This window comes from Penicillium canescens (assembly GCF_028828765.1).
Source record: "Penicillium canescens strain IBT 15451 chromosome Unknown utg000006l_segment0_segment0, whole genome shotgun sequence".
NCBI lineage: Eukaryota > Fungi > Ascomycota > Eurotiomycetes > Eurotiales > Aspergillaceae > Penicillium > Penicillium canescens.
This window is the reverse complement of record NW_026703968.1, coordinates 1339805-1367684: the sequence shown is the minus strand read 5'-3', so window position 1 is coordinate 1367684 and position 27880 is coordinate 1339805. Positions and strand designations below refer to the sequence as shown.

The 27880-nt window shown below is 50.3% G+C and overlaps 12 protein-coding genes across 12 annotated transcripts; 7 read left to right on the top strand and 5 right to left on the bottom strand.

The window, feature by feature from the left end:
* Positions 1-1535: 1535 nt before the first annotated feature.
* N7446_009469 (uncharacterized protein) lies at positions 1536-2934 on the top strand (the record flags this gene model as incomplete). The annotated part of the gene is made up of 5 exons (XM_058518214.1): positions 1536-1736; positions 1790-1894; positions 1957-2333; positions 2397-2464; positions 2522-2934. 5 exons carry the CDS (start codon positions 1536-1538, stop codon positions 2932-2934), a joined length of 1164 nt encoding a protein of 387 aa, XP_058369002.1.
* Positions 2935-3392: 458 nt separating this feature from the next.
* On the bottom strand, positions 3393-4949 carry N7446_009468 (M18 family aminopeptidase; the record flags this gene model as incomplete). The annotated part of the gene is made up of 1 exon (XM_058518213.1): positions 3393-4949. The coding sequence occupies one exon, from the start codon at positions 4947-4949 to the stop codon at positions 3393-3395; it is 1557 nt and encodes a 518-aa protein (XP_058369001.1).
* A 2882-nt stretch (positions 4950-7831) lies between these two features.
* Positions 7832-9382, top strand: hapX (bZIP transcription factor HapX; the record flags this gene model as incomplete). Its single annotated transcript, XM_058518212.1, has 1 exon — positions 7832-9382. One exon carries the CDS (start codon positions 7832-7834, stop codon positions 9380-9382), a length of 1551 nt encoding a protein of 516 aa, XP_058369000.1.
* Positions 9383-10089: 707 nt separating this feature from the next.
* On the bottom strand, positions 10090-12079 carry N7446_009466 (mitofusin complex protein UGO1). Its single transcript, XM_058518211.1, has 2 exons — positions 11692-12079; positions 10090-11617 (listed from the first exon to the last, which is right to left on the bottom strand). Exons 1-2 carry the CDS (start codon positions 12052-12054, stop codon positions 10469-10471), a joined length of 1512 nt encoding a protein of 503 aa, XP_058368999.1. The 5' UTR covers positions 12055-12079; the 3' UTR covers positions 10090-10468.
* A 40-nt stretch (positions 12080-12119) lies between these two features.
* Positions 12120-13147, top strand: N7446_009465 (ferredoxin family 2Fe-2S iron-sulfur cluster binding protein). Its single transcript, XM_058518210.1, has 3 exons — positions 12120-12492; positions 12556-12662; positions 12723-13147. The coding sequence occupies exons 1-3, from the start codon at positions 12233-12235 to the stop codon at positions 12962-12964; spliced, it is 609 nt and encodes a 202-aa protein (XP_058368998.1). The 5' UTR covers positions 12120-12232; the 3' UTR covers positions 12965-13147.
* A 92-nt stretch (positions 13148-13239) lies between these two features.
* Positions 13240-14136, bottom strand: N7446_009464 (rRNA-processing protein RRP15; the record flags this gene model as incomplete). Its single annotated transcript, XM_058518209.1, has 1 exon — positions 13240-14136. The coding sequence occupies one exon, from the start codon at positions 14134-14136 to the stop codon at positions 13240-13242; it is 897 nt and encodes a 298-aa protein (XP_058368997.1).
* Positions 14137-14349: 213 nt separating this feature from the next.
* N7446_009463 (RNA-binding signal recognition particle subunit SRP54) lies at positions 14350-16016 on the top strand (the record flags this gene model as incomplete). The annotated part of the gene is made up of 2 exons (XM_058518208.1): positions 14350-14427; positions 14481-16016. 2 exons carry the CDS (start codon positions 14350-14352, stop codon positions 16014-16016), a joined length of 1614 nt encoding a protein of 537 aa, XP_058368996.1.
* A 366-nt stretch (positions 16017-16382) lies between these two features.
* N7446_009462 (alkaline phosphatase family protein) lies at positions 16383-18478 on the bottom strand (the record flags this gene model as incomplete). The annotated part of the gene is made up of 3 exons (XM_058518207.1): positions 16383-18169; positions 18226-18355; positions 18404-18478. 3 exons carry the CDS (start codon positions 18476-18478, stop codon positions 16383-16385), a joined length of 1992 nt encoding a protein of 663 aa, XP_058368995.1.
* Positions 18479-18667: 189 nt separating this feature from the next.
* Positions 18668-19630, bottom strand: N7446_009461 (putative class III chitinase; the record flags this gene model as incomplete). Its single annotated transcript, XM_058518206.1, has 1 exon — positions 18668-19630. The coding sequence occupies one exon, from the start codon at positions 19628-19630 to the stop codon at positions 18668-18670; it is 963 nt and encodes a 320-aa protein (XP_058368994.1).
* Positions 19631-20871: 1241 nt separating this feature from the next.
* Positions 20872-21340, top strand: N7446_009460 (KGG domain-containing protein; the record flags this gene model as incomplete). The annotated part of the gene is made up of 2 exons (XM_058518205.1): positions 20872-21120; positions 21182-21340. The coding sequence occupies 2 exons, from the start codon at positions 20872-20874 to the stop codon at positions 21338-21340; spliced, it is 408 nt and encodes a 135-aa protein (XP_058368993.1).
* A 300-nt stretch (positions 21341-21640) lies between these two features.
* Positions 21641-24163, top strand: N7446_009459 (putative spindle pole body associated protein SnaD; the record flags this gene model as incomplete). The annotated part of the gene is made up of 1 exon (XM_058518204.1): positions 21641-24163. The coding sequence occupies one exon, from the start codon at positions 21641-21643 to the stop codon at positions 24161-24163; it is 2523 nt and encodes an 840-aa protein (XP_058368992.1).
* Positions 24164-25296: 1133 nt separating this feature from the next.
* N7446_009458 (Ser/Thr protein phosphatase family protein) lies at positions 25297-27250 on the top strand (the record flags this gene model as incomplete). Its single annotated transcript, XM_058518203.1, has 2 exons — positions 25297-25513; positions 25572-27250. 2 exons carry the CDS (start codon positions 25297-25299, stop codon positions 27248-27250), a joined length of 1896 nt encoding a protein of 631 aa, XP_058368991.1.
* Between the last annotated feature and the right edge of the window lie 630 nt (positions 27251-27880).

The following is a 27880-nucleotide window of genomic DNA, read 5'->3' as shown; positions in this document are numbered from 1 at the left end:
CTTTATTTCAATCATTTTTTGAATCCCCAAGGTAACAATAGAGGGGCAGAACGAGGGCTACAAACCGAATACGTTTCTCGATCGATGTACTGCATAGGATCGGATGTGAGCCCCCATTGTTATAATCGATCGAGGGCAGTTGTCCCGGCAGTTCAGTTCTTTACTATTTGGTGTTTTGTTCTGTCATTTCCGTGCCTTGCCCACCACAAGTTGGGATTGCGGCGTTGTCATAGGCAGGGATGTGATGTGTATATTATAGCGTGGAGTGACGCGCATACTCACGATCCAAATTCTAGTGTCCAATGGGTTTGACTCCATCCAACAGACGCTAAATTATATTGATCTGCGACGTTCTAGATAGATCAACGCCAATGACAAGCTTAAATAGGCAGATTAATACCTACATAGTTGAGCAGGCTGGAGCCCGGAGGATATTCTTCTCCGGATCCATGATCTTCATCATTAGTCCCTGTCATTTTCGGAATCACCGACGGAAATAGAAAACCAATGATCTCCGTGGAATTCTTTGCGGAGATTGAACATTGAAGTCTGCAGCGTGTTGTCCCGACCTCTCGACAAGATATTCGGAATCTCTTCAACGACTGCATTGCGTATGAAATACCAGCTAAGGTCGCTAATAGTCACAGGAGTATAAACCGCCATGCATCAATTTTTTTTTGGGAATAAAGGCACACTGGCCAATGCATACCTGATCTGGTCGATAACTCGGGCGGATCGTTCCACATGCGATCGTCGTGATAATCAGCGACTAGTTCACCATCCAGAGCAGTGAAGAGGAAAGGGGTGTAAGTTTTAGAAGTTTCAGAACAATCGATCTATCTACATCCCCTGCAAACTATAATTCTTCCTCGTTCATGTGGGAAAGTTAGCCACAATGAGCCAACTTGTACATGCAAGATGACGGAAATGAAAATAAGGAAGGAGAAAAATCAAAAACTTAGAACTGCAGTCCCAAATGTACATATCGACTCTTTCGGGATCTACTCTGGGCCCGATTCATTGTATGCGGCCCCTTGCGCTGCACCTGCAAACACGCTCTCATTGAAACTGGGCTACTGTCTCGCGTTTAAGCATCGGTCAGCCAGTCCGGGGAGGCGAGGAGACGCAATACTAGCAGATCATTGATCAATTAAATTCGGCTCTCGTGGAATCGGGGTTAGTTATGCATTCTCGCCTCGGCCGTTAGACTTCTGGGTCTGGCTGCATTGTTTATGGGCTTGCTTGTCAAATCGGCTTATACATAAGGTGATCTCCTCGACGCCTCTCCCTTTTCTCCAAGCGGTTCGAGAGATTCTTCTCTTATCGCTCGCTGTTATTTCGCTTTGTCTTGCTTTCGATCTTGAGCCTTGGCTATACTGGTCATTGTGGATCGGATCAACATTGTACATTGATCTGGCCTTCGAAATATTCTGCATATTCCCCAGATTTGTCCACATTCTTTTGATACTAGATCGGGGGTAGGAATTTTCTTTCACCCCCAGGTCTCCTTGCCAGGGCCAACGAGGCGTTTCAAGATGAATATGTATCAAATTCGCGATGCGATATTCCAGCGGGATAATGACGGCACCTATATGTCCTCTCGCGGAGTACAGGGTTTGACCGTGAGCGTTGTTTTCACGGCATTAGCAACATGCTTCGTGGCTGCGAGAATGTACACCCGCATCAAACTCATGAGAAAGGTCGAAGCAAATGACTGGATGGTCATCATCGCTTTGGTATGTCGCCATGCCGAGACGCCAGAAGACCAATGGCTAATGCAGACAAACAGGTCAACTCATATGTATTCATGGGATTGGATATAGTCGAAGCAATTAGTGGAATGGGTATGCACTTGAAGGACATCCCACCGCAAATCCTTGAGATTCAGATGAAGGTGAGTTTGCCCGAACCCGGTTGGCCACCAGTCAATGCAGTATCTGACAATCACCGCAACAGGCTTTCTGGCTCACTATTCCTTTCTATAACGCCGCCGTCCTCTGCGCCAAAGCCTCAATTCTGATGCAATACTTCCGCGTCTTCCCAACACATCGCATGCGCGTCGTCTGTTGGATTATGATCACCATCCTTGGGGTCTATGGTACCTGGGCGGTAATCAGTGCATTCCTCAATTGTATCCCGGTTGCCAAATTCTGGGACCCTACAATTCAAGGAGGTTTCTGTTTGAGCAAGCCTGGTCTGTGGTTCTCGAATGCTAGTATGCATATCGCAACCGATCTCGCCATCTTGATCATTCCCATCCCAGCATTGTTGGTGATTGACTTGCCTCGGAAGCAAAAGTTCGCTCTGATGCTCATGTTTGGCTTGGGAGGCTTGTGAGTGGTTGCTAATACATACCAGGTCAATCGTGGGACTCCATAACTAACAATACCCGCTAGTGTCTGCATAACCAGCATTGTCCGTCTAACTAGCCTAAAAAAGATAGCAGACTCGACCGATCCGACCTGTACGCACCCCCAAATCAAACCAAAAGCCCTAACAACAAAGCTAACCTAACACGCAGACGACAACGTCGCTGCCGCCGCCTGGTCTGCAGTCGAATGCAACACAGGCATAATCTGCGCCTGCCTTCCAACGCTCAAACCGATACTCACCCGCATCTTCCCAGGAATGATGACAACCTTCAGCGCAAGCCGCCCCAGCTACGGCGACACAACGCAGCGCAACTCAACCTGGAACGGAGACGGCTCAACGCTCGACACGCCCGGCGATGATCCCGAGTACGGTGCTGGTGACCCGGAGCGTGTGCTTGAGCTTGTTCCTGGTAATGGGTTTAGCAACGATCATGGCCATGGGAAGAGTTGGTCTGAGGAGGAAAAGAAGGAGTGGACGCAGACTTATTCGCTTCCTGAGCCTCATGGTCCTGTGCATTATGCTACGCCTTCGTCGGAGTCGGTGGATTCGTTGAGGCATTGATTGTTTGGGGTTGGTTATTTCCTCGCGGTCTGATTTATGGGCCAGTTCTTCATGCTGGATAATGTGATATGCATGATGGGTGTCTGAGTTTCTTTGCTCGTGCTTTGAGCTTTATTGTCTTTTTCAAGTCTGAGGACTGCCATTCAATCACCACCTACGACCCTACGGGTCGACACTCTTTTGTTTTCTTTTGTTTCCTTTTTTGGTTATCTTGGACATGGTTTTCTTTCTATAACGTCTGTATGGAAATTCTTGGATATATAGTCGACGTACAGCAATCGAACCACAGATAGGTCTAATGACAATGGCTTGAGAGGTTTAAGTTGATACCGGAATCACATTGGTACAGTCTCGTGTGTAGACTCAAATAACATAAAGCGAGAGCCCGCCCAATGCGGGCTTGTACAAAGGAGCTGTGGGGTTTATATTAATGAGGCCCTGGGCCACTGCGAGGAAATCTAGAAGTCGGAAAACTCCTTGTCGACTTCCTCGTAGTGATCGAAGAAACCCTTGAACAGCTTGACACCGAGACCGGGGTCCAAGCTACCGGTTGTTGCACGGATGCTGTGCATGCTCAATTGTGGAATACCACAGTCAATAGCCCTCATGCCAATCTGGGCACTGGTCATAGGTCCGATGGTACCGCCACTGCGAGAGTCATTGCGAATCTGGAAGACTTGCAAGGTAGACCCGCATTTTTCGGCAACACGCTTCATGATGGCATCGCTGACACTGTCGGTGGTCATGTGTCCGTTTGAGTCGGCAGATACAGCAACACCAACGTTCAGGCGAGGTGCGTGGTTCTCCAGGTACACATTAAGGAAGTTGGGGTTCACGGCGTGGATAACATCCGAGGAAACCAAGAAGCTGTTGGCCACGGTCTGAGAGAGGAGGTTGGGGCCATAGTTGTCCTTGGCAAAGGCCTCGGTGATGCGCTCGATGACGCTGCTCATAAAGCTCGACCGGGCTCCTTGGCGGAGCAGACTGCCAATCTCTTCGTCATCGAACATGCCAACCATCTTGACGGTACCAGTTGAAGTGCTATCGGAAGAAGCAATGAGTGCTTCCTGGGCAGCATAACAGCAAAGCTTGTCATCAATGCGGCCGGCGAAGATCATCTCCTTCTCCAGACCACCCAACTGAGCAGGCTGAGTATCAAACAATTCCAACTCCCAGTTCACAATAGTGCTGTAGTCCGTAATGCCAAGCTCCTTGGAGATGATTTTCACAAGCTTCTCGGGCTGGGTCGAGGTAAATTTGCCAAACTTGACATCACTAGTCTCAGTCTTAGAGTGCTCAAACAAATCAGAGTTGTCAATACCAATAACAGGCACCATTTGAGTCTCCGGGTTGAATGGTCCGTTCGCAACAGACCCGAAGTGAGGAGCCAAGGTAGGCACACGGGCAATTGGCCAGTCAAGCTTCACCAACTTTGTCTCGACCTTGCCAGACTCCGGGTCGCGGACGAGCACCCGACCACCAATACCAAGGTCACGGTCCCACCAGGTAGCACCGAGGCCACCGGCATACGGGGCCACACCGAGCTGCTCGAAGCCCGCCTTGTTAGGCAGTTTGGAAACAGGCTTCAGCTTGGCGGTCAGGGCATCCACATGGCCAGCAACGATGGCCACACCGTTACCGCTCTCATATTCCGATCCAATATTGAAAGCGATCAATGAGCTTCCGTTGCGGGAGGTGTAGAACTTGCCACCACGCTTCAACTCCGATGTCCACACCGCACGTTCAGAGAGGTACTTGTAGCCGTGCTGTTCGAGCTGGTTGGAGAAGGATTTCACGGCGTGGAAGATAGTAGGGTTGGATGACATGAATTCACAGTAGGGCTTGGAATAGTCCTCGGGGCGTACAGGCTCATCCGTCCGCTGGGCGGGCGGTTCCTGAGCTCGGACTGGCTGAGTTGCAGGAACCTGGTACAGGAACGGGTTTGGCAACTGGGCAGACATTTGCGAAGCCCAGGACATATCGAGGCCTTGGGATGAAGCGTACTTTCGGGTCATAGTGTAGCTGAGGGTAGAGTGAAGGTGAAGGAGTTGGAGAGAAAGAATGACTCGTGAGGGGAAAGGCGGAGTCCGGAGGCTGGGCTTCCCCTTGCTTATCGCCAAGTCCGGTGCCTGATAACGGATGCAGCTGGCTGGAATACGGACGAGATCTCCAGGGCAGCCTGTAACAACTTTGGAATAAGTTATTTTGAGCTATTTGACTGGTGCAAATATGTGAGCAGTACTTGTGATTTGCTGTTGATCAACGTTTTCTAGAGTGATCAACATTTACAAGCCCTATGACGCCATTTATAGTCTGAATCAGCTCAAGTAGATTTCTAGCCGTGAATCTCAAGGTTGAATGTATATTGAGCATTCATTCTGTAAAACTACGACAGTCTAGCAATCTCACAAAGATAGAGGAACCGAAAAGGATTGAAAGCGAAAGCAAAGACGAGAATGGTTGACGTGAAGGAGAATGCAGTCTATATCAAGCGACAAGGCATAAAGGCAGCAATATATACAACCTTCGAGGAAGATAGGCGTGAGTTTTGCAATCCCCAGAGCCGCTTCTTAGCTTTGACGGACTAGATATATATCCCTCTGCTACTCCTCTCTAGTAAACCACACTAGCTAGACCTTTGCCCTGTTGCCTAGTTGGCACCGACTGCGACTGGGCTTTGGGCTTTGTCACTTTGATTCCGAGTTTGCTTTTGTATCTTAAGTAGGATCACCCAATTCTGAACTTTCTGGGTCAGTTGTTGGATTAAGAGCTTGAGGAGAATCAACCGCCGTCTCCCGTGGTTATTGACATGTTGGATTCTGAGGAGGCACCAGATCGTTGACTTGCTGTATGTCGTCGACATGAGGTTCTTGGAATGGGGACATGATATATAAAAGAGATAATGTCTGCAATCTGCATTTCGAGAAGCATATATAAAATTGAAACATCCTGCATATTTAGATTGTGGAGAGACTGGACGACCTAAAGCTCCATACTGCAGGGGTCTGGGATTTTAGGTTCAAACCATGGGCAATCTACAAGCGAGAGATGGGAACCGAAGATAAGGAGGAAGCGGAAGAAGAGTAGAGCAGTGCTCCAAGCCAAGAAAGATGGCGTTAGTCGACCTTGTCGAAGGTCAATACTTCCTGGTGCGCTTTAAGAGGCTCTTCGGGAGATCATGGAATTTAGCATTTGCTAGTCGCTGAATATGACTTGACTTGCCCTACGCATATGAAACATGCACAGACCAATTTTCAGACAACAGCAAATGAGATCCCACGAATAGAAACATTGCAATGATTGTTCATAACGTATGTTGTAAGCTGCTGAAACGAAACAACCAAAACTCAACTTTGATGCCATATGGTATTTCGTAGCCTCATCAATCCAAAGTTGGGTGTTTCGGCTTGACTACTAGTTGTTAGAGCCTGTCATTACTGTCAAATAGTTTATATAAAGTTTAGGTAAATTTGCCATAATTGAAGAGACATGATGGCGTCTATGCTGAATGTTAACCATCTTAAACAGGTAGAGACATGTATCTAAAACGCAGTGACCCTTGCTTAATTATTGAACTCCGGCACTTGAGTCCGAATTGAATTGTGCGTCAAGACCAACGTAGAACGCATCATAGGCAGAAGCACGAAAAAGATCACTGGGGCCAGTGGATCATAGACTCCGATCGCCACCATAACAAGCTAAGCACGGTGGCCAGAAAGAGAAAGGATCCAATGACGCGACACAATTCCCTCGCTGCACGTCACAGCCAGCAATAATAAGCGGGAATCCCAACCCCATCGGGCGAAGTCTACGAAAGATCCGTTCTTCGGCTCTGACTCGGGTTGGTGGGAGCGTCACTGATTGATAAGAATTTGCCTATGTGGAGACCCCAGCCCGCTGAGCAGAATGGGAAGCTGTCCAATCACGATTTTATCATTCGAACAGAAGGGACAAGGCCCGTTTAAACAAGTGCGAACATGGATCGGGTGTCGCTTGCATTGCCCAAAGAAGCAACACTTTGCGTTAGTGCAATCAGATAAGATCATGCCCCGAGAGCGGCCCTATGGCTTTTGCTCGGATATCGAGTCCCATGGCGATCTATGCCCCTTCACCGCTGCCTGAGTCCTCCGGGAAAAGGTATTTTGCGCATTGGCATGTTCCTATTGGTTCAATCGCCGTTTTTGCTAGGTAATGGCTGCGTGGGTCGTATGCAGGGGGTTCTTTTTCTCATGCCCATCCATGGTCAACGGATTGACGAGACACTCCACCTCTGCTGGAATGTTCGGATCCGGGTCGTCTGTTGACTGTTGAGTCATAGAGTCATAGACGGGTGAGATGTAGAGAGTTGAGCTAGAGGTCAGTCTGGACTAGGTTTGCCTCGAGCTCTTTCAAGTCTGATTGACCAGCCCTGGAGGTAAGCTCCCCGTAATAAGCCAACAAACGCAGTTAGCGAGGAAAATCACAATGAAAAACGTAGCTCCGCGTCAGCCCACCAACGCCTTCTCGGAATTAACTCCACTACTCGGATCAGATAAAAAATCTGCTGGCAAGGTCCAAGGTCCACAAAGTATACAGCCGAGCGTCGTGTCCGAAACCGGCATCATGTGAGCACATAATCTAATCTGATCATCACTTTTCTCCCGGCTTTCCCCCTCCGTCTTTACCTCTTTCTCTTCTTCCTAGTTTTATTACCTCCGGTGGCCATTATTTTCCTTACTACTGCAGGGTTTTTAGTACTCTTTGTTCGACCCCTCTACTGGACCCTCTCGCTTATCGGCTCGCATGAGCGCACTTCCGCTCTTCCGACCGAAACACGGCTCGTGCGTACGCCCGAACACTTCCGAATCTTGAGCTTCCAACTGACCCCAACACAGAATTTGATCAATTCGGTGTCAAAATGGCCACCCCTGGTGTGTCTTACACCCCGACTCCAGCTGGAGTCCCCTCGCTGGCTCTTGCACCGGCGCCCGCACTGGCCGCCAAGAGTTCTGTGGCCCCATCGCCCGGTCCTGGTACTCCCGGCTCTATCACGTCGAAAGAATGGGTAATTCCCCCACGCCCCAAGCCCGGCCGCAAACCGGCTACGGATACACCCCCGACCAAGCGCAAGGCGCAGAACCGGGCAGCTCAGCGAGCGTTCCGTGAACGTCGTGCTGCCCGAGTCAGCGAACTGGAGGAGCAAATGAAGGACATCGAAGATGGCCACGACATGCAAGTGGCACAACTCAACCAACAAATCGGTAACCTCTCCAATGAGGTTGATCAGGTCCGTGAGGAGATGGGCTGGTGGCGCGATAGGTGTCATGCCCTAGAGAAGGAAGTTTCGATCGAGCGCAGTGCAAAGGAAGCCCTAGTCAAGGAATTCCGCTCGTCTCTTTCAGACCCTAACAGTAGGGCCGCTGCTATCCCAGACTCTGTGCCCTTGCCACCTCGCAACCGCCCAACAACCCGAAGCTCCCGCATGGAAGATGTTGTTCCTACTAGCACTAGTGCCGACCGGAACAAGGAGGACGGACAGATGAACGTGCCGCTTGGCTGCAACAACTGCTCCAGCGCCCACTGCCAGTGCATTGAAGATGCATTTGCCATTCCTATCGACACCCACGAGTCATCCCGCTCTAGGCACCCACCTCACGGCGTCGGCAGCCCTACACGCAACCTTGGTGATCCTGATATCAAGCCTGACCCAGAGGAGATGGAGATCGACTTCACGGCCCAGTTCTCTGGCGTCCCAGCCCAATCGCACGACAATGACGTCTCCTCACCCCCAGTCGACCCCTGTGGATTCTGCCAGGATGGCACCCCCTGCATCTGCGCCGAGATGGCCGCCCAGGAACAGCAGCGCGGCGGTCGCAACTCCTTCGAGAACAACCGCCTCGCCCCGATCCAGTCCATCTCTCAATTTACACCACCCCCATCAGAGGGAGACGTCCGTTCTGAAGTAACCCTCCCACCAATCAGCCAAGCAACCAACCCCTGCGCCAACGGGCCAGGCACCTGCGCCCAGTGTCTTGCCGACCCCCGAAGCACCCTTTTTTGCAAGACGCTGGCAGCCTCCCGGTCAGCGAGCGGAACTCCATCGGGAGGAGGCTGCTGCGGCGGAGGCGGAAAGGACGGCGGATGCTGCATGTCAAGAAATGCCCCCGCCTCCACGACCCCCGCGCGTAACAACACCACCCTGCCTCCGCAACCTCCCGCACCCAAGCCCGCTTCGCCCTCAGAGTTAACGCTAAGCTGCGCCGACGCTTTCACCACCCTCTCGCGCCACCCAAACTTCTCCCGCGCCAGTGACGAGATCTCCTCCTGGCTGCCCAAGCTACACACCCTCCCCAACCCTCGTGACCTCGCCCTCGCCGAGGCCCGTGGTAGCCGGGGAGCTATCGAAGTCGAAGCTGCAAGCGTCATGGGCGTGCTGCGCTACTTCGACAGACGTTTCGCTGAAAAATAAATTAAAAAAATAAACAAGCATGGTCCTTCTCTTGGAATCCATTGCGGTCGGCTTTCCTCTACTTGTTTCTTGTTTTCTCCTTTTTGTGATTTGCCTGTGTTTATTCGCGGGACGACTTTGATACCCATAACCCCGGCCGCTCTATGTACCATCATTCGGACTTGTTTTGTCTTTTTTTTTTTTGTGTGTGTTCTGTTCTTGGAGGAGAATCGGGCCATAGTCTCTTCTCGAAGAGAACAGAACTTGTTCTCGATTCCTTTATCACTCAAAAGCATATGTTCCTTCTCATTTGATGTCGCCGCTCTCTACAAAGCAACAATAGAGTATGGCGCGGGCATTTCTGACCGCTATGAACATGGTCAGTGGTTCGATCCGGTAGTCATTATTCCCTTTTTTGATTTTTGTTTTGGCGTCCTCCAATCTTCTCATTTGCTAGACGGATGGACTTTTAGCGGCGTTTTCTCTTTTTGAGAGTTATGTATACAACGTGGCTTCGTTATGAATGGAATGATATGCACTACACAATACTTTTCTTTTTTCAATACGTCCAGCAACAGGATCGTAAATTTCATCCTATCACAATTCTCAACCTCATATGGATTTTCGATTTTCACCCTACGGTAGAATGATACTATGGGAACCAAGCACCACACTTATCCTCTATGATTCCATACGCAAGATTCAATGATTATGAAATAGATTAACTACCAAGCAAGCGGAGAACCAGATCTCGCTGTGACCGTATCTCGTTACATAGCTATGTGGTAGGGGTGTGTGGAGAGTTTATACACGGGCTTCAGTGAAGAGAGCACCAAAAAAAAGCAAAACAAGACGCCAATCGCCTCTGTCCCCTGGATTCCATTCCCGGGGTATAAGATGTAAACAGAGGGAGGAGGATAGAGAGGAGAGGTGGAGAACGAAGATGCACAAGACGATGAGAAATGCTTTGGTTACCAATCTCGGGCTTTCTCAGCTGGGAAGGGAAGTGGAATGTTAGATCGATCGAAAGGCACAAGAGACTTGGTGTCTCGATGGATTAATGGATTGAGGGTGGGCTTGGCTTCAAATTGAAGGTCCCTGTTTCGATTAGAAGCGTCCGCCGCTGGATCGGCCGTGGCCGCCCCTTGTTGTCACTTCGTCTTCTGGGCCACCGGCTACTCCGCCGAGTAGAGTGGCACCCCAGATGCCCGCGATACCCCACATTCCAATGCGCCAGCCGCGGTATAGGCCTTGGATACCCTGGCCCTGCTTCCGCTTCTTGAGATGTTGCTGGGAGGATGGCTGGCCGAGAAGGGTTTGAGCACGCTCTGTGTCGGATGGTGTGGAGCTCACGCCCTCCTCATAAACGACGTGCCACATTGTACCAATGATGCCGCGGTAGGTGCGCGGAGTGGGGACAATGGTTTCAACGTCGGAGGCATCAATAGATGCCGCGCGGATGCTGCCACCGGACGACTTCTGGCGCAGGCTCAGGGAGGTATATGTGGCGATCTGTGCGCGACGGAGCACCGTCTCAAGTGGGAACCGAACGGCAAGTTCGAGACCGGAGCCGAGGAATGTGCAAAGGTTCCATATGGTCGGGTTGAGGAGGGGGTCAATTGAAAGGTAAGATTTGAGGAAGAGCGGGGTCGAGGTCATGATGAAGTTGGGGAGACTTGAGTGCAGGACTGTGATAGGAACGAGGTGCGAGGGGATTGTACTATTGGGCGTGGGGAGCTGGCGAATAGCTCGGACGAGGGACCGCGGGCCATGGGTGGCTGGGGTGAGAATCAGGAATGTGCGAGCGGTGTCGATAGGAGCTAGAATGATAGCAGAAAGTGACGATGAAATGAACGATAGAAGCAGCGTCACTAGGGGAGAGGATGCGGTCAGAATGTCGGCTGTCATCGACGAGGAAATGTCCTCCTCAGGCAAACCGACGATTGCCGACAGAAGACTGCGAATGAAGGTGTTCAAGGTCGGTAGGAGAAGAGAGTAAATAAATGTAGCATTGGAGGCCTTCCAGGGGGAAGAGGGACCGCTGGTGGACCATAATTGGGAGAGAACTTCGGTCAGGGAATTCGAGTTCTTGAGAGCCAACGCATGTGCAGGCTTTGCCGCAGACTCGGGTCGGATATAGCCACTACGGTCGGTAATATGATGTCTTGGTTTGCGAGACCGTGGTGTACTTGGCGTCGGTGTTGGAGGGGCTGCTGAAGTGAAGTAACTGCTCTCGTCATCGGATGATTCAGACTCCTGTACGCAAACCTGTCAGTAATCCGATATGATATTTCACACAGATGTATATCTGCTATCCAAAAGGTCATTACCGAGTCATAAGAGCTACCGCTAGCTCCCGGCGTCGATTTCCGGTCCCACTGCTCATCAGCGGCGTCGGGCACGACATACACCTGCAAAATGGTTTTGGCGACATCAAACGGTTGGGCAGTCAGAACCTTAGTGTAGCGCACCAAGGCCCGGTTCAAGGTATCGCGAACCCAGTCGGACACCGATGGCGAGGCGTCCAAATAATCGGCATAGTCCAAGTCATGGATGAGGTCGCGCGCCGTGCTGCCGAACACCTGAGCCGATGACGGCGATGTCACTTCGGGCGGAGCATTTGAAGCTGGCGACAGCCCAGACGGGGGAATGTAATAAGGCCGCAAGGGATTGATCCCTTCACGAGTCGTCATGTTGGTGGTTCGGGGATAAAGAGGTCGGGGAAAGGAAGTCGGGAGTGGAATGTCCGTAGCTTTGTCAGTCTTTTTTTCCCTCCGCGGCCATTGGACGATCACTCCCAACTCTCCCCGGATCCCTTTTTTCTCTTCCCCTCTGCATCTGCTCTTCTGTTGTTCATTCCTCCCTCACAAAATGGCTTTTTGGCGTCAAGTAGGCCAGCAATTGTGCCGTGTACCAAAAACCGCCAGCGACGTCGGTCTGACTCAATCGCGGAGATACCTGACATCCTCGAAGACGAGGACTATCGGAACCACAACACAGCTTCGGTCAACTTTGGCAGTACACCGGAGCCTACAATCATCATGGCAAGGATATAGCGCAGCCCGGCGCTCTTTCTCTGTGACCGCACAAGCTGCGCATGGTCATATCACGCCGCCAAAGCCCGGTGAAGAGTATGTTCACCGGCCCCCGCTCTGCATGCGCTTTGTTCATGTGGCATGCTGATACATCTCCAGGATCAACATCACATTTATCGACAAGGATGGCAGCAAGGTTGATCTTCAGGTTGCCGAGGGCGACAACTTGCTAGACATCGCCCAGGCGAATGATCTCGAGATGGAGGGTAATGTTGAGCCAACGGTCCTCCTTCTGTGTGCCATGACTAACTGAACTGTCTCAACAGGTGCCTGTGGTGGATCCTGTGCTTGCTCAACATGCCATGTAATTGTTGAGGACCCGGACATGTTTGACAAAATGGAGGAGCCATCGGACGACGAGAACGACATGCTGGATCTGGCATTCGGCCTGACTGAGACATCGCGGCTGGGCTGCCAGGTGCTCATGACCAAGGACCTGGATGGACTGGTCGTGCGACTGCCATCCATGACACGGAACCTACAAGCAAGCGACTTTGAGTCGAAATAAATACGAGGAGAGGGTTCGGAAGACGCTAGGATCGTGAACAAATTCACTTGGGGTCGGCATCAAGCTAAAAGGCTTTAGTCCATTGGACTATGTATTCTACTATTCCTCACACATCAAGCACAGTTGCGTTATATCGCAAAATGGAAATTCTCCTGTACTATGTTGAATGAAAAAGAAGTCTCCACAAGAGCAATTGTATTACAATGTAAAGAAGAATATACACAAAAACTATCCCAACGCCAGAAACATGCCATGGGTAATCGTAGGTCCAACTTTTACGCCTCCTCGATGTTCAAAGGCTTTCCCTTCTTTCCGTTGATCAACTCAAGGAATCCTTGTTTGCTGACCTCGTTAGAAGCCTTCTCCCGCTCGCCCATACCAATTGTGCCCTTCTTGCGCTCATCCTTGGCTGCTTCCTCACCCCGAACCTGGGCAGCGCGCACAGCGTTGAACAGCTTGACAACACCGCGTTGGGCCATCTTGCGCACACGTTTCTCCTCCTCAGCGACTTGCCCGGAGAGTCCTCTCTTGATACCCATAACATCACGGATACGGCCGCGGTCCATTTCTTCCTTCTTGTCGGCGCGCATCTTAGCCCGCGCGGCCTTGTCGAGCTTCTCGTTCGCTGCCTCGCTGGATAGCTTTGCGGCATACTGGCTTCTTGACAGGACGGGATCAGCCCGTGCGGATGTGGGAAGTTTTGTTGCCAGAATTTTGGAAATGGAGGTTGAGAATGCGGTAGGGTCATTGCGCTTGGGGACGGATCGGCCACGGTTGGCGCCTGTGGCGGCGGGGTGGTCTTCGTCTGATCCAGAGGCATTGTTTTCCTCGTCGTCATCTTCAAGGTCTTCAAGATCTTCGTCGTCTAGTTCAATCTCCTCATCGTCGGTGACGTCTGATTCGTCCTCTGATTTTTTCGGTTGCGGCGTAGGTGCTGCGCTAGTCTTCTTTTTCTTCGCAGGAGGCTCGGTTGCGATCTTCTTGTTCACTGAGACTCCACCATCGTCTTCGGCGTCGGAGTCTTCAAGGTTGACGGCAGCGAAGTTATCATTGTCGCTCTCGTCCTCGGAGCTGCTGTGGTAGTCACGCTGCTTGCGGAATTTCTTGGTGCGACCCGTCTTGCCCTTAAGGCCGTCGAGGACCTTGCGCTTCTTGGAGTAACTGGGAGCCATTGCAACAAAATAATGTGTAATGGCGAGAGTGAAAAGAAAGTCACCGCGTTGATCCAAAAGAGCAGTATCAACTTTTTTTGGGGCGGTGAAAGGCGACCGCTCTCCGATTGGCCCCTCCACATTGCCTCTCTGGTCTTTCGTGCTTCACCCTCACCCCTCCACCAATCTGGGCATTGTTCTTCCCTTTGATTCTTCTTCACATACACATTCAATATGGTTCTTCAAGATCTGGGGCGGCGTATTAACGCCGCCGTCAATGATATGACGAGGTCCAATAATCTCGACGAGAAGGTACGCCGTCTTGTTCAATATGCCGCAAGTCGACCTCGCTAATCCAATGCTAGGCCTTTGATGATATGATCAAAGAAATTTGCGCTGCTCTTCTCTCCGCCGATGTCAACGTCCGCCTCGTGGGAACCCTCCGCAAATCGATTAAAGCCAGCGTGAACTTTGCCTCCCTCCCGGCCGCAGTCAACAAGAAGCGACTGATCCAAAAAACCGTCTTCGACGAGCTCGTTAAACTGGTCGACCCCCACGCAGACTCCTTCCGGCCCAAGAAGGGACGCTCAAATGTGATCATGTTTGTTGGTTTGCAGGGTGCGGGTAAGACAACAACTTGTACGAAGCTCGCCCGGCACTACCAGACACGTGGATTCAAGACGGCGCTGGTCTGCGCGGATACCTTCCGTGCCGGTGCCTTTGATCAGTTGAAGCAGAACGCCACCAAGGCAAAGATTCCATACTATGGTAGTCTGACGCAGACGGATCCCGCCGTTGTGGCCGCTGAGGGTGTGGCTAAGTTCAAGAAGGAGCGATTTGATATCATTATTGTCGATACTAGTGGTCGTCACCGTCAGGAGGAGGAGCTGTTCACTGAAATGACCCAGATCCAGACCGCTGTCACGCCAGACCAGACTATTCTCGTGCTGGATAGCACAATCGGTCAATCTGCTGAGGCTCAGTCTGCTGCCTTCAAGGCCACGGCAGACTTTGGTGCTATTATCATTACTAAGACTGACGGCCATGCTGCTGGTGGTGGTGCTATTTCTGCTGTCGCCGCAACAAACACTCCCATTATCTTCCTGGGTACTGGTGAGCACATGATGGACCTGGAGAGATTCGAGCCCCGCGCGTTCGTTCAGAAGCTACTTGGTATGGGTGATGTCGCTGGACTGGTCGAGCACGTCCAGGCTATCACCAAGGACTCTGCAGGTGCTAAGGAAACATACAAGCATATCGCAGAGGGTATCTACACCCTACGTGACTTCCGCGAGAACATTACATCTATCATGAAGATGGGACCCTTGTCGAAATTGTCCGGCATGATCCCAGGTCTGTCGAACATGACGCAGGGTCTTGATGACGAGGACGGCTCGCTGAAGCTGCGCCGCATGATCTACATCTTCGACAGCATGACAGCAGCCGAGCTGGACGGTGATGGCAAGAACTTCGTCGAGCAGCCCAGCCGCATGGTTCGCATTGCACACGGCAGCGGCACCACCGTCCGCGAGGTCGAGGATGTTCTCTCCCAGCACCGCATGATGGCCGGTATGGCCAAGCGTGTTGGCGGCCAGAAGAAGCAGATGCAGCGTGCGCAGAACATGATGAAGGGCGGAAACAAGGACCAGCAGATGGCCGCTATGCAGAAGCGCATGGCTTCTATGGGTGGTGCCGGCGGTATGGGTGGTATGGGTGGTATGCCCGGCATGCCCGATATGGCCAAGATGATGCAGATGATGGGCGGTGGACAGGGTGGTGGCGGCATGCCTAACCTTGGTGGCATGGATCTGCAGAGTATGATGAGCCAAATGAGCGGGTTGATGGGTGGTATGGGTGGTGGTGGTGGCGGCGGTGGCGGACGTGGCAGAGGAGGACGTTAAGACCGGGTTTGTGGTTTGGGGTCTGTTATCTGTTCTCTTGCTTTTCATATCGAATCGCTGGCTCATCACCTTAGCATCTGGGCTGGTGTTTGGCGTTTTGCTTCATTTGTAATTTTGTACATGAGAACAAATCTTGATATTAAACGCTAACTTTACCATATATACCATCCTAGACCAATGGATTTTGTTATATGCTGTTGATTTGGAATTAATACGGCAGAGACCGGTCTAGTTTACATGTTCATTTTGTACGCAAACGATCTGTCCTCTGTTTAATGAATAATGAGAGCCAAGAAATATCAGTGTACCCAACACCGAAAATTGGTAACCAAATCCGGAATAACAACTCAAGTGGACTCAGTAAGCCTAAGTCCTCTGAGCTCGATCTGCGAGGTAATTATAACAACCTATCCCCATCTCAACAACAGACTTAACCATCTCGGGAATTCGACCAACAGCATCCCCAACAACAGCTCCCCAATGATCAACAATCCGATCCTCAACAACACGACCAGGCGGCAACCGCAAAGCCCTCTCATAGTCCGACAATGAAGCACGACCCGCCTCATCCCGATCCAACGGCACAAAAAGCCGATACTTCCAAACAACAGCCCCATCAACATAAAGCGAATAAGTAAGAACAGAACTGCGCACCGGCACCGGCGCCGAAGACTTAGGCTCCAAATCTTCAACTTCCTCCGCAATATTAATGAGCCCGAATTTACTATTTCCCTCAGGTACATACTTCACCATAACATCCTCATAGTCTGTCTGGCGGTATGTACGGACGGGGAGGTAGAACATGCTCAATGGACCGACGCAGAACTCGTGCAAGCCTATTCCGGGTGTGTTAGGCTGCAGTTGGGATTCGGGTAGAGCCAGTGCTGGGTCTGGGAACCGGGTTGCTGCGAATTCGTGGCGGTCTCCGCTTAGGAGGATTATTCGGAGGTTGAGAGTGCGTTCAGCGTGCCACATTGCTTCGAAGACCTTGGTTCGTTCATTCGTGAAGCCACCCCATGTGTCTGCTGTGCCTACATGCCAGTTCTTTGTGAAGGGGACGCTCGAGGAGATGATTTTCCAATGTGTTCCTGGTGGCTCTGGGGTTGAGATGTAGGTTAGGAGGGATTGGAGCTGGGCGTGGCCCAGGATTGTGGAGTTTTCGTGGGAGGGTTCTGTGCGGTAGGTTCTTGTGTCTAGCATGAAGAATGAGGCCGGGCCGTGGTTGAAGGCGAAGTAGGTTACGTTGTCTGAGGGTGCGAAGGGTGTTTTTGGGACTGGTGGGTTGCCTTTTACGTGGTAATGGATGAAGGGGTCTGCGGCGGCTGGGTATGGGGCTGTTTTGTTGCCCTTAGCCCAGTCATTTTGGATCTCGTGGTCGTCTAGCGTATGGATCCACGGAAGGTCGATTGCTCGGTGATCTGGTGCTCCGGAATTCCATGATGGTGATGAGTATATCCGCCGATACTCGCTGCGGTAGTGGGACATGGATAGTCCGAAGCGTATGGGAACATCGATGTAGATGAAATCGCCTAGGAACAGCATAAACGATGGGCGAAGTAGGGCTGGCAATTTGGCCAGAGCTTCGGTCATTTGCTCGATACCTGGAACTCGTAATGGATGTCGGAGTAAGTTGTAGGGGAAGTTTGGCTTGAGACAGCTTGATGTTACAAAAGATAGCCGGTTTGCTTCTGGAGACCCAGGTTTTGGTGCAGTGAGAAATGTCCCGGACTGGTTGTTGGACAGCGCATATCGATAGTGTGTTGATGGCTTCAGGTTTTTCAAGGTCACTGTAGCAGTGAAGTCCGTGCTATTATCCAACTTGTAGATGATGCCCTCTTCCACCCATTTTTCAGGGCTTTGAGAGGCAATATCTTGGTACGAGACCACCATTGGCAACCGAGTCAAATCTGGCTCTCGGAAGACTAAATTTGCCGTAGTTGGAGAGATATATCCAATCCGTGCAAACGTAGCATGTGTAGTAGGGTAAAGCACAAAGCCACGGATCAGGAAATCAAGAGTCAACAATGCCAACACAACATTGATTATTACAGTCGTCCAGGTCCATAGTGGCGATCTGGCAGATGGCACCCCTGTCAACAGTGTCTTCAGCGCGGAATCAGCGGGCTTGGCTGAGTCAGACGCTGGCTTGTTCTCTGCGACAATATATGGTCAGAAAAGGCGTCCAGTTATATGAGAGGTACAGGCTCACTGGTTGGGCGTGGCGGCCCCTTCTCTCTCCGAGTTTCATCAGACTGCTCCTCCCTGATTAAAGGGAACAGCGACGACAGATACACCACCAGCGAGGTAAATACGAGAGGACCAAATGGTGGACCAGGGATCTAGGTCACTGTCAGTTCAGATTCATTGACTTGTCAAGGGATCCATACCCATCTAAGCAGGATCAGTGCCATCAGGCGGATGGCCGTCGAACTAATGGCCACTACACTGCGCAGGAATGCCATTGCGAAAACCAATTGTAAGACAGTCACCGTGGCATTCTAGTTGAGTTGGTAACTCGCAATAGTGGAAGAGAACCACTTGGAAGTTGCGATGACGTCGACCAGAGGCTCCGGTAACACAAATCGTCCGTGCGCAATGTAAACATTCGAGTCGCATACAAGTTGAAATGCTATGCTATATATTCACCCTATTCACCGTCTCTGGTTCATCATGTCTTGAAACAAATTATTGAGAGTGCTCGCCATCGGCCCAGCCAACACCTGACGAGCTGCCACAACCACATCCTTCATACCCATGCTCAATGTCATCTGAGCTGCCCACTGCCACGCCTTCTGCTGGTCACCAGGCAAGGCATTGTAATATTCCCACCCCATAACGCCACCAAAGTTGGGGAACTGCTCGATCAACGTAGCCAAAACCGGTCCTATTTTGTCTTGCGACACGTAACCCTGCGATCCATTGCCCGGGTTTGTCAACAGGCCATACACGATTCGTCGCGGAGACCAGCCCTGAGCGACCATGGCAGCATACATGCGTGGATCTTCGGCGGGGCCCCATCCATTGTAAAACTGTGTGTTGTACCAGCTGATTTTGGAAGCACGAGCCTGCTCGAGTTCGCGGTAGTCAAAGCCTGACAGGTTGCCGATGCCGAGGAGGGCTGCGGCTACAGGGGCTAGGGTGACGATGAATGCATCGCCCATGTCGGCTTTGAGTCGGTCAATGAGCCGGATAATACCTTGCAGAGACATGTTCTCTTCTACATCAAGATCAATTCCGTCGAGACCGTGGCGGCGGATCACATCTCGAAGAGGAGTGTAGCAACTCTCGAATTGATCTTGGCTGCCGTCGAGTCGTGTGAAAGAGCCCGGTGCGGCACCTCCTAACATGCCCATCACTTTGACGCCTTGCTGCTGGAGGAGGGGCACCTCGGCCCACAGGGGGTCAAATTTGGGGCTGTCGGGCGGGTCATCGTTGAGAGTGATATCCCCGGGTTGATCATTTAGATGGATGGCAGCGATGATAATATGCGAGATGCCCGTGTTGTTTTCGAGGAGTGGGAGCATGGAGACATACTGGCCCCCACCAGGGATGAGTGTTTGGTGGTACAAAATCACCCGCGGGCGCTCGCCGATGCCGCCTTGAATAGGTGGCATTTTCAAGGGTGAACAGGAGTCCAAAAATTGCAAATATGTGCTGGGAGTTGAAGGTGCGGATGTGGGGATTTCGAGATTTCGAGTCCTTAAATCTCAGGCGCCTTCAGACCCCAAACCAGGCACTACTGTATTCATATCACCCGATCAATATCACTGCAACGTCAAAGTTGTTGGTTGGAGCACCTGCGCTCCATAAATTCAAATCGTCAATCTGGCCCCGGGGAGTTCATAAGTCATGGGAAGTACGTTTCACTTCGTCTGCCACTCGCAGACCTTTTCAGGCCTCTGTATATAGACCACAACAGGATATTCTTTGCCCACGAAAGTAAGCACTGTCTCTTATTTTTATATAGAATGCTCATCTGCACTCAGGAGCCTAGGTAGGGAGCGCCTGGGCAGATCGGCGTGCCTATAGAATAATGTCAGGTCACGCCAGACAAGATCATATCAGCAGATTAAGAAGCATACAGCGAGCCGACAAATTGTAAAAAAAAAAAAAAGTAAGATCTGTAGATCTCTAGGTTGACTCATGCTAGGTGAGGGAAGGTCACTGTATCCCTAGCTAAAACTATTCCAATTGGATTCAGCGCAGCAGAGGGTGGACCTGCCCACGACAAGGCTTACACGCACAACGCGTGCTCCAGAAGTATTTCGGGGTGGTAACTATTCTGTGTATAGCATGCATAGAGAGCGCATGAGTACAAATCTTCCGAGGTTCAACTTCGAATTTACCCCATATCTAATCCTCTAGGGTCCTAAATAAGCTCTCCTAGCCACGCTTATAAGAATAGAATGGGTATACTCGAACCAAATTATCAGAATGACCACCTTTGATCCCGAACCACCGCCTGTATTTTGGAACCATGGATTCAGAGGATAGGTTTAAAGCGTTTGGGTATGACATCAAACTACCTAAATTCCGGATCAGTGCTCCAGCAAATTGTATCAAGCGGCAACATCTAGCTTGCCATCTTGAGTAGGCGAGTGTCTCCTGGGGTGGGTAACTTCAAAAGATGCACAAATGACATGTCTCCTATATATGATATATCAGTAGATATCGGGAGACAAACTGAGCATCGCCTCAACTGATGACTCTATGGGGGCGACAGAGGCGACCAGGAGGCCCTCCTGCAGGCTACATAAGCTGGAGGCCAAGCCCATCGGGTTACCCAGTCGCTCAATGACCAGCAACATCTCGCGAAGCTGCAGGATCTTACATTTGAACATCACCTGAGATTATCATGGCCTTGATTGGAATCATGCATCTGTCACGTCCTTTCACTCGACTGGCTCCGTCGGTGTGGCCAGTGAGCGTTGGACTGAGTGGCCGAAGTGTTGCCACCGCAGCACCTTCTCATGCGCATCCTAACCCTGGTAATTTTGGAAATCGTTCACACGACGAGCTTTCGGCGATGGGCCAGAAGGGTGGTAAAAAAGGCGGCAAAGCCCGAGGCGTAGGTGGTTTTCATAACATGGATACCAAGAAGCAGGTGAGTTGCAAGTCTTAACATCAGCAAATAGTTCTTTTGCTAATTCTCCTTGTGTCAACAGCATGCCATTGCCTCGAAAGGTGGTCAGGCGGGAAGAAAAGCAGCTATAGAGCGCGATGAGATTGAGAATGAGCTGCGCCTTGAGAGTGGACAGCGCAGTCGGTCGCAGGAACCGTCAGTAGTTCCACCAGGATTCGAAGAATGGAAAACATGTGCATAGAACAGGAAAATACATTTGTTGCAGGCATCGACGCAGTGATGTAAATGTAAGAAAATCCCCGCTTGGCCCAAACGGGCAGCACGTAAACATTGTGGCCTGAGGCGTTCGGATACCCGTTTCATGAGTTTCTTCATTCTTTCTCTTGAACATCCCCCGCAATTGTTATTGTTATCTTTTTTGCTTAAATACTTCCTCTACCTCTATTAGTGTAGCTAAGAGGACTGTATCTAGCCTCTGGTTTCAGCCGACCGCGCTCTTTGCGCTCGATTTTGCGCTCGTTGCGCATCCCGATTCGCGACAATGGCCAACACGGGTTATACGTCGCCCTTCCCAACCTCCCATGACACTATTGGGCAGTCAACCTTAGTGACGCCTCTGTTTATGCCTTCGTCCCCTCCACAGAATTTGTCCAGCCCCCCGGACTCCCCGCTCCCCGCCGAGACTCCCACGACCGAGCGCGTCGCAGCGAAAGAGAACGACCAACGCCATGCCAGCGACGATGAACATCATTCAGACAATGAAGCGCAGAACATTTCACGTCCCGCGACTCCGGGAAGCCCAACCGGCTCAGATCTAGATGCGCGACTTGCCGATTACACCTTGGATTTTAGCAATTTCCCCAGTGGCCATTTTGCTTTAGAAGGGAATGAGGAAACCTTGCCGCCGTTTCATAAGGACATCGAAGATAAGCTATCTGATGTCGGGGGCCCGGAAGACTTTACTGCAAACTTAGAGAAATATTTAATGGGCGACCTTGAAGGAGAAATCCACGAAGACGACGACGCTGAAGTGCAGTACGGATCATTGCGACGGTCATTCCGGAAATCAAAACAACCTGCAATTGAGGAAGACGCGGATTCGGGTGAATACAGTGAATTCGAGCCACCAGTGGACATGTCGACTCCCTCGCATTTGTTGCGCAGAATGAGCACTCTCCCCAAAGATTCAACGCATCTTGAGGATATCGAAGAATACCCGGATGATGACGAGTCTGAGCATAAAGAGCAGCCCTCGCCTTCTGTTCGCAAGCCCTCCATTGCGTCAAGCAATGGAGCAAACGAGCGTGAAGCTTTGCGCCAACAAATTGAACAATTGGAACAAACCGTGAGGGAACGAGACAATCAATTGCAACAGAATCGCAAACGTGTACTTGAGGCTGTTTCAGCTGGCGAGCAGATTCGTCACCTCCAGACAGAGTTGCAGCAAAAGACTGCTCTCCTAGACGAGGTGCATGCCAAAGGCAGCGACGAGGCAATGCTCCGTGAGCAGATCCGGTCACTTCAAAAGCAGAATGAGGAGCGTGCAAAAATGCTGCACCAGTCTAACATGGGCGGCGCGGATCTCAATGCCCTTTTAGAGCAAATTCGGGAGATGCAACAACAGCTTCACAACCGTGATTCGCAGAGTGCCTTGGACACCGAGCGATTGGAAACAATTGCCCACTTGCGTCAACAACTTACTATTTCTCAAGAGCAATTGAAAACACGGGATGCTACTCTCGATGAAACATTTTCTAAGCTCAAGGAAATTACTCGGGACAGGGATGCGCAATTGCAGGAGAAAAACTCAGAGATCGATCAACTACAGGCTCAGATTGATGATTACGGCCTAGAAAATGAGAAGCTCGAGACAGAGCTGGAGCGTGCCCACAATAATTTCCAGGTCTTGGAAGAACGTTTTATCACCTTAGAGGACAGAAATCGGCCATTAGAAGAGAAAAACACCACGCTTGAGGCGAATCTTACTCGTGTTCAGTCACAAATTGAGGCCCAGGAAAGTGCTCTGAAAGCTGCGGCTGCAGATTTGCCTATTACCGGGCACAGCACCTACAGCGAGATTCTTGACTTGATCAAAGATCTGGGACATGGAGATGTGGACCCCGTGGACGGTGCATTCGCAAGCGTGTCACAGCCGAAGGACAAGCTCACCGAGGTCCAAGCTGTCCAGGAATTACAACAATCACAACAAGAGGAGATTGCACGACTCCAACAGGAACTGCAGGAGACATCAGCTGCACAAAAAGCCGCAGATGCCGAAACAGACCGTCTCCGTGCTCAGTCTACCGAAACCCAATCTCTCATCAAGACCATTGAGACAGAAAACCTGCGACTCTCCAATAGGGTAGAGGAGCTGACAACAGCCCTCAACAAATCCCAGCACGATCTGACCCAGACAAGAGAAGACCACGCTGAGTCCCTGGAGACAATCGCCCGCCTACAAGAAGATAAGCTTGCCGAACCATCCATCCCGCCCCCAGCAGCCCCAGAAACAAGAGAACACAACATCGCCGCACTGGAAGCAAACCACCAAAGCCAACTTCGCAGCCTCCAAACAGCGCACTCAACGGCAGTCTCCACCCTCCGCGCCTCACACGCCGAATCAATGCGCAAAATCCGCAACCTTCTCACAGCAGCCGAACAACGCGAATCAGACCTCCGCACCGAACTAGCAACCCTCCGCTCAACATCCACAAACCAAGAAACACACCTACGCAAAGCCTTCAAATCAGAACTGAAACGACTGGAAGCTGTCATCGCCACAAAGGATGAAACAGCCGCTGCGGTCGATCAGCGCATTGCGCTATCAGTCGATAAGCGCGAGCGGGAATGGGAGCGGCGCGTCGATCTCCTCCTTAAGGAACGGGATCGCATGGCTAAGGCTCTTATGATGACTTGGGGTGAAAAGGAACTAGGTCGTGGGCCTGGGCCTCTCGCTGAGGGGAAGGAGAATCGTCGGAGAGATGGTGAGGGGAAGAGTGGACAGGCTTATCGGTATAAGTATGTTCAGAAGCAAAAGTCGAGGAGTGGGGAGGCTAAGGCTTAGAGTCAATCTTGCCTTGTCTAACCTTGACATTCATGGTGTGCTCTACTGAGACTTGATGTACGATCTTGGTTGCGAATTGTATTGCATTGTGTCATTGGTTCTTTCAGCGGTGTTTGATGGGTTATCAGTTTGTTCCTGGCATGGATTCTGGGTGTATGTATTGTGTTTTTTGCGATGCCCGTTTGGGGAAATTGCATGTTGCCTCGAGCTTCGATTAATTGATTCTTTTCCTGAATTTTGACTGTCTACGTATTTTGTAATAATGTTGACAATGACACTATCGCCTTGGGAAGGATCGGCTCCGGTTCGCAGAGGCTACCCACTGATCGACTCACCCACCGAAATCCGGAGGGTATAGATTGCTGAAGATTTATTCTAGTTCTTCCTTGGCGTGTCTATAGAAAGCCCTATTAAAATACAACTCTACCATTAAGAGGAATCTTGCATACCTTAACAGTAGGTAGGTGAAGAGCAGATCACATTCCATAACACCGATCTTGCATATGGAAATCTTCAATCCAACACAATTATTGGGTTGGCTTTGCCTATAGCATATGATATACAACGTACTTACGTAGCGAATAAGTTGGCTGGTCAGCAAAAGCAATACATAAGCGCTGTAGATCCCCCAAAAAAAAGGTAGGGCTCAACTATTCTATTTGACAGCTCTTAAGGGCCAAATTCTTCATGTGTGTATAAAAATAAAACTCCCATTAAAAGGTAAACCTAAGGTAGGTTGATAAAGACTGGAACATATTCCATCAAATGTACATTGCATATAGATATGTTAAATATCGTACAGCCAAGAATGTCCAAGACAGTTATTGCATCCCCCTTACCTATAACATATACTGCACAGTACTTATGTAGGCAATAAGTTGGCAGATCAGCAAAGCCTCGAATACGCTATAAAGATGTTGCAGGTTTCTCCAAAAAAAGTAGGTTCGGACCGTTTAACCCGTCTACTGAGCAGGCCTTGAACGGCTAACCTCTTCCCCTTTGGTATCTTGATTGAAACCATGGCGGTATTGTCCCTTCTTCTCAAAGTGGCATTCGCCATATCAATTGTTTCTGCATGTCCCTCCTGCGACGATGAAGGGGAAAGCGTAGTTTATCCCAGGTTTACACGTCGTATGCAGCCTGGGGCTCTGGATGCGGTAACAAAGCCAAAGGGGCCTCTGAACTGGGGACAAATCAATTTTATCCACACAAGTGACACTCATGGATGGCTGGAAGGACATATCAAGGAGCGCAACTACGGCGCGGACTGGGGCGACTTTGTGTCCTTTACGAAGCACATGCAAGACAAAGCCGCAAAGAAAAAGGTTGACCTTCTGCTCATTGATACTGGTGCGTTCGCTCATATCGTATCCATATGTCCGGATCGATGTTAATGCAATGACTGCAGGTGATTTGCATGATGGCAATGGGCTCAGCGATGCGACAACGCCCAATGGCAACGTCACGAATCCTATCTTCGAAAATATCGACTACGATCTTCTCACTCCGGGAAACCACGAGCTCATTGCGTCCGATGTTGCATACAACACATTCACCAAATTCACCAAAGTGTATGGCGACAAGTACCTGACGAGTAACATTGATATTTGCAAGAACTGCCAGAATGGTGAACCGGATAAGAAGGAATGGGTGTCTATGGGCAGCAGATCTAAATATATCACGACGAAGCATGGCCTGCGCATCATGGCTTTTGGTGTGATCCTTGATGGAACCAACAACAACAAAAACATGACAAGAATCCAAACAGCTGCCGAAATGGTAAAGCAGGACTGGTTCAAGAATGCAGTCAATCGCAAGGACATCGATCTATTCGTGCTCATTGGACACAACCCAGTAAAGCCTGGAATCCCCAAGAGTCTAAGCACCTTTCCACTCCTAATGGATGCTCTCCGGAAAATGCGACCTGAGATTCCCGTGCAGGGATTCGGAGGTCATACTCACCGTCGTGACTTTTACATCTACGACCCTATGTCCTCAGCGATGGAATCCGGCAAATACTGCGATACTGTGGGTTGGCTTTCTTTAGATGGCATCAAATCCCAGCCAAACAAAACAGCAAGCCCAGAAATTAAACGAGACCTGGACAATAAAAGCATTATGGTGGAATCTGCCGATGCATCTTGCAACAAGACCAAAGCGTTCGATATGAAACTAACCCGTCGCTATCTCGATTGGAATCGACTCACTTTTGACTACCATGCAACTGGATCCCAAAACATATTGGATACCTCTCATGGACTCAAAGTAACGAAAGGGATTACAGACAGTCGGAAAAGTCTCAATTTGACCTTCGTGTACGGGTGCGCACCACAATCATACTGCGTATCATGCAAGCCATTCGGCGACAAGGGCAACGTCTACACTTTGGTGCAGACCGCTGCAGCTGCAACTGTGGTAAACCCAGACCGCTCAATGAAATCCCGAATGATCATTGTGAACAAAGGAGCCATCCGGTATGACCTGGTCCAGGGCCCATTTACCCTCGATGATTCCTACATCGTCTGCCCGTACACCAATACCTTCAGGTATTTCCCGGACGTTCCTTACTCACTGGCTTCGAAGGTCCTCGAGACTTTAAACAAACCGAAATCCACCAAGCGATCGTCCATGACTGTGGATACCATATCAAGTCAGATGTTGGGTTACGATGAGTGCGACAATCCCTCGCCTCATAACGGGGCTGATCTTCTCAAGCCAAAATCCCTCTTTCGCCGTGTCCTTGGCGGGACAACCCCTACACCGGGTTATACAACTTGCGATGACCTTGGCAATGATGGCGATGATACTCCCCACTCCCAAATCTCGGAGTACTCTCAACCAGATCATATCCAAGCTACCGCTGGGTTCCCATCAGAGGGTCAACCTGACAAGGTGGACATAGTTTTCTCGGATTTCCTTGGCGATAGGATTGTTGGGGCGTTGAATTTGGAGCATCCGTCTAAGAACTATACGACGGACGACAGTCTCCTTTATATGCCGGAGAACTTTACTTCGAATACCTTCATTCCTGCTTATGCATCTATGGCATGGAAAGACAACATAAACAACTGTTCGATTGCTGGATGAGTGAGGTGGATTCTTCGAAGTTTTTTTGACGTCTAGTGATAGTAATGTTTCTTGTTTTATGTAGCTGAGTTAGAGCTTGAGTGGGGATGGCTGTAGCTGTAGCGAACTACTTAGTATAGGATCGAATTATATCACTTCCCTGCGAATGCAGAATACTCATTTTGTAGCTATTACGGAAATAAAATTGAACGACTATGCTACTTCGGATGAGGTACTTTCTTGCATTGATATAAGGACGCACGGAGGACTCTTCTAGGAGAGGGGAAAGGAGGAAGAAGGATGAGGATACTCTATGGAGGAGCAACAGGCCCTATAGTGTCATGGACTACGGCAAGCAATCAAAGGAGGACTGATCCATGAGGCTGACGTACCATGTCATATAATAAGGATAATACTGTACTCATAGACGGAGTAGTCAAATCTTCAGGTATAAACGATGCTAGTAGGGGGTAGGAGAAAACAGTAGGTTAGCGAGATAAGATCAATAAAAAAGAAACTAGTTAGTGACGTTATGATACTGGTTGGCTAGTAAATAGCTAAAGAGTAATAACTTATCAATCCAATCCGTTGCACCTTCCCCCGTTGCTCTTCTAGCCACAGAAAGAAAGTAAAAGGAAAAGCCTCGGATCG

Bases quoted from the DNA above. Each gene is read 5' to 3' on its own strand.
- N7446_009466 (XM_058518211.1), bottom strand. From the start codon at position 12,054: ATGACGACTCGTGAAGGGATCAATCCCTTGCGGCCTTATTACATTCCC. The intron at 11,618-11,691 runs GTAATGACCTTT...GTTTGCGTACAG, and splicing joins GCGGTAGCTCTTATGACTCG to GAGTCTGAATCATCCGATGA.
- N7446_009465 (XM_058518210.1), top strand. From the start codon at position 12,233: ATGGCTTTTTGGCGTCAAGTAGGCCAGCAATTGTGCCGTGTACCAAAA. The intron at 12,493-12,555 runs GTATGTTCACCG...ATACATCTCCAG, and splicing joins CCGCCAAAGCCCGGTGAAGA to GATCAACATCACATTTATCG. The intron at 12,663-12,722 runs GTAATGTTGAGC...CTGTCTCAACAG, and splicing joins GAATGATCTCGAGATGGAGG to GTGCCTGTGGTGGATCCTGT.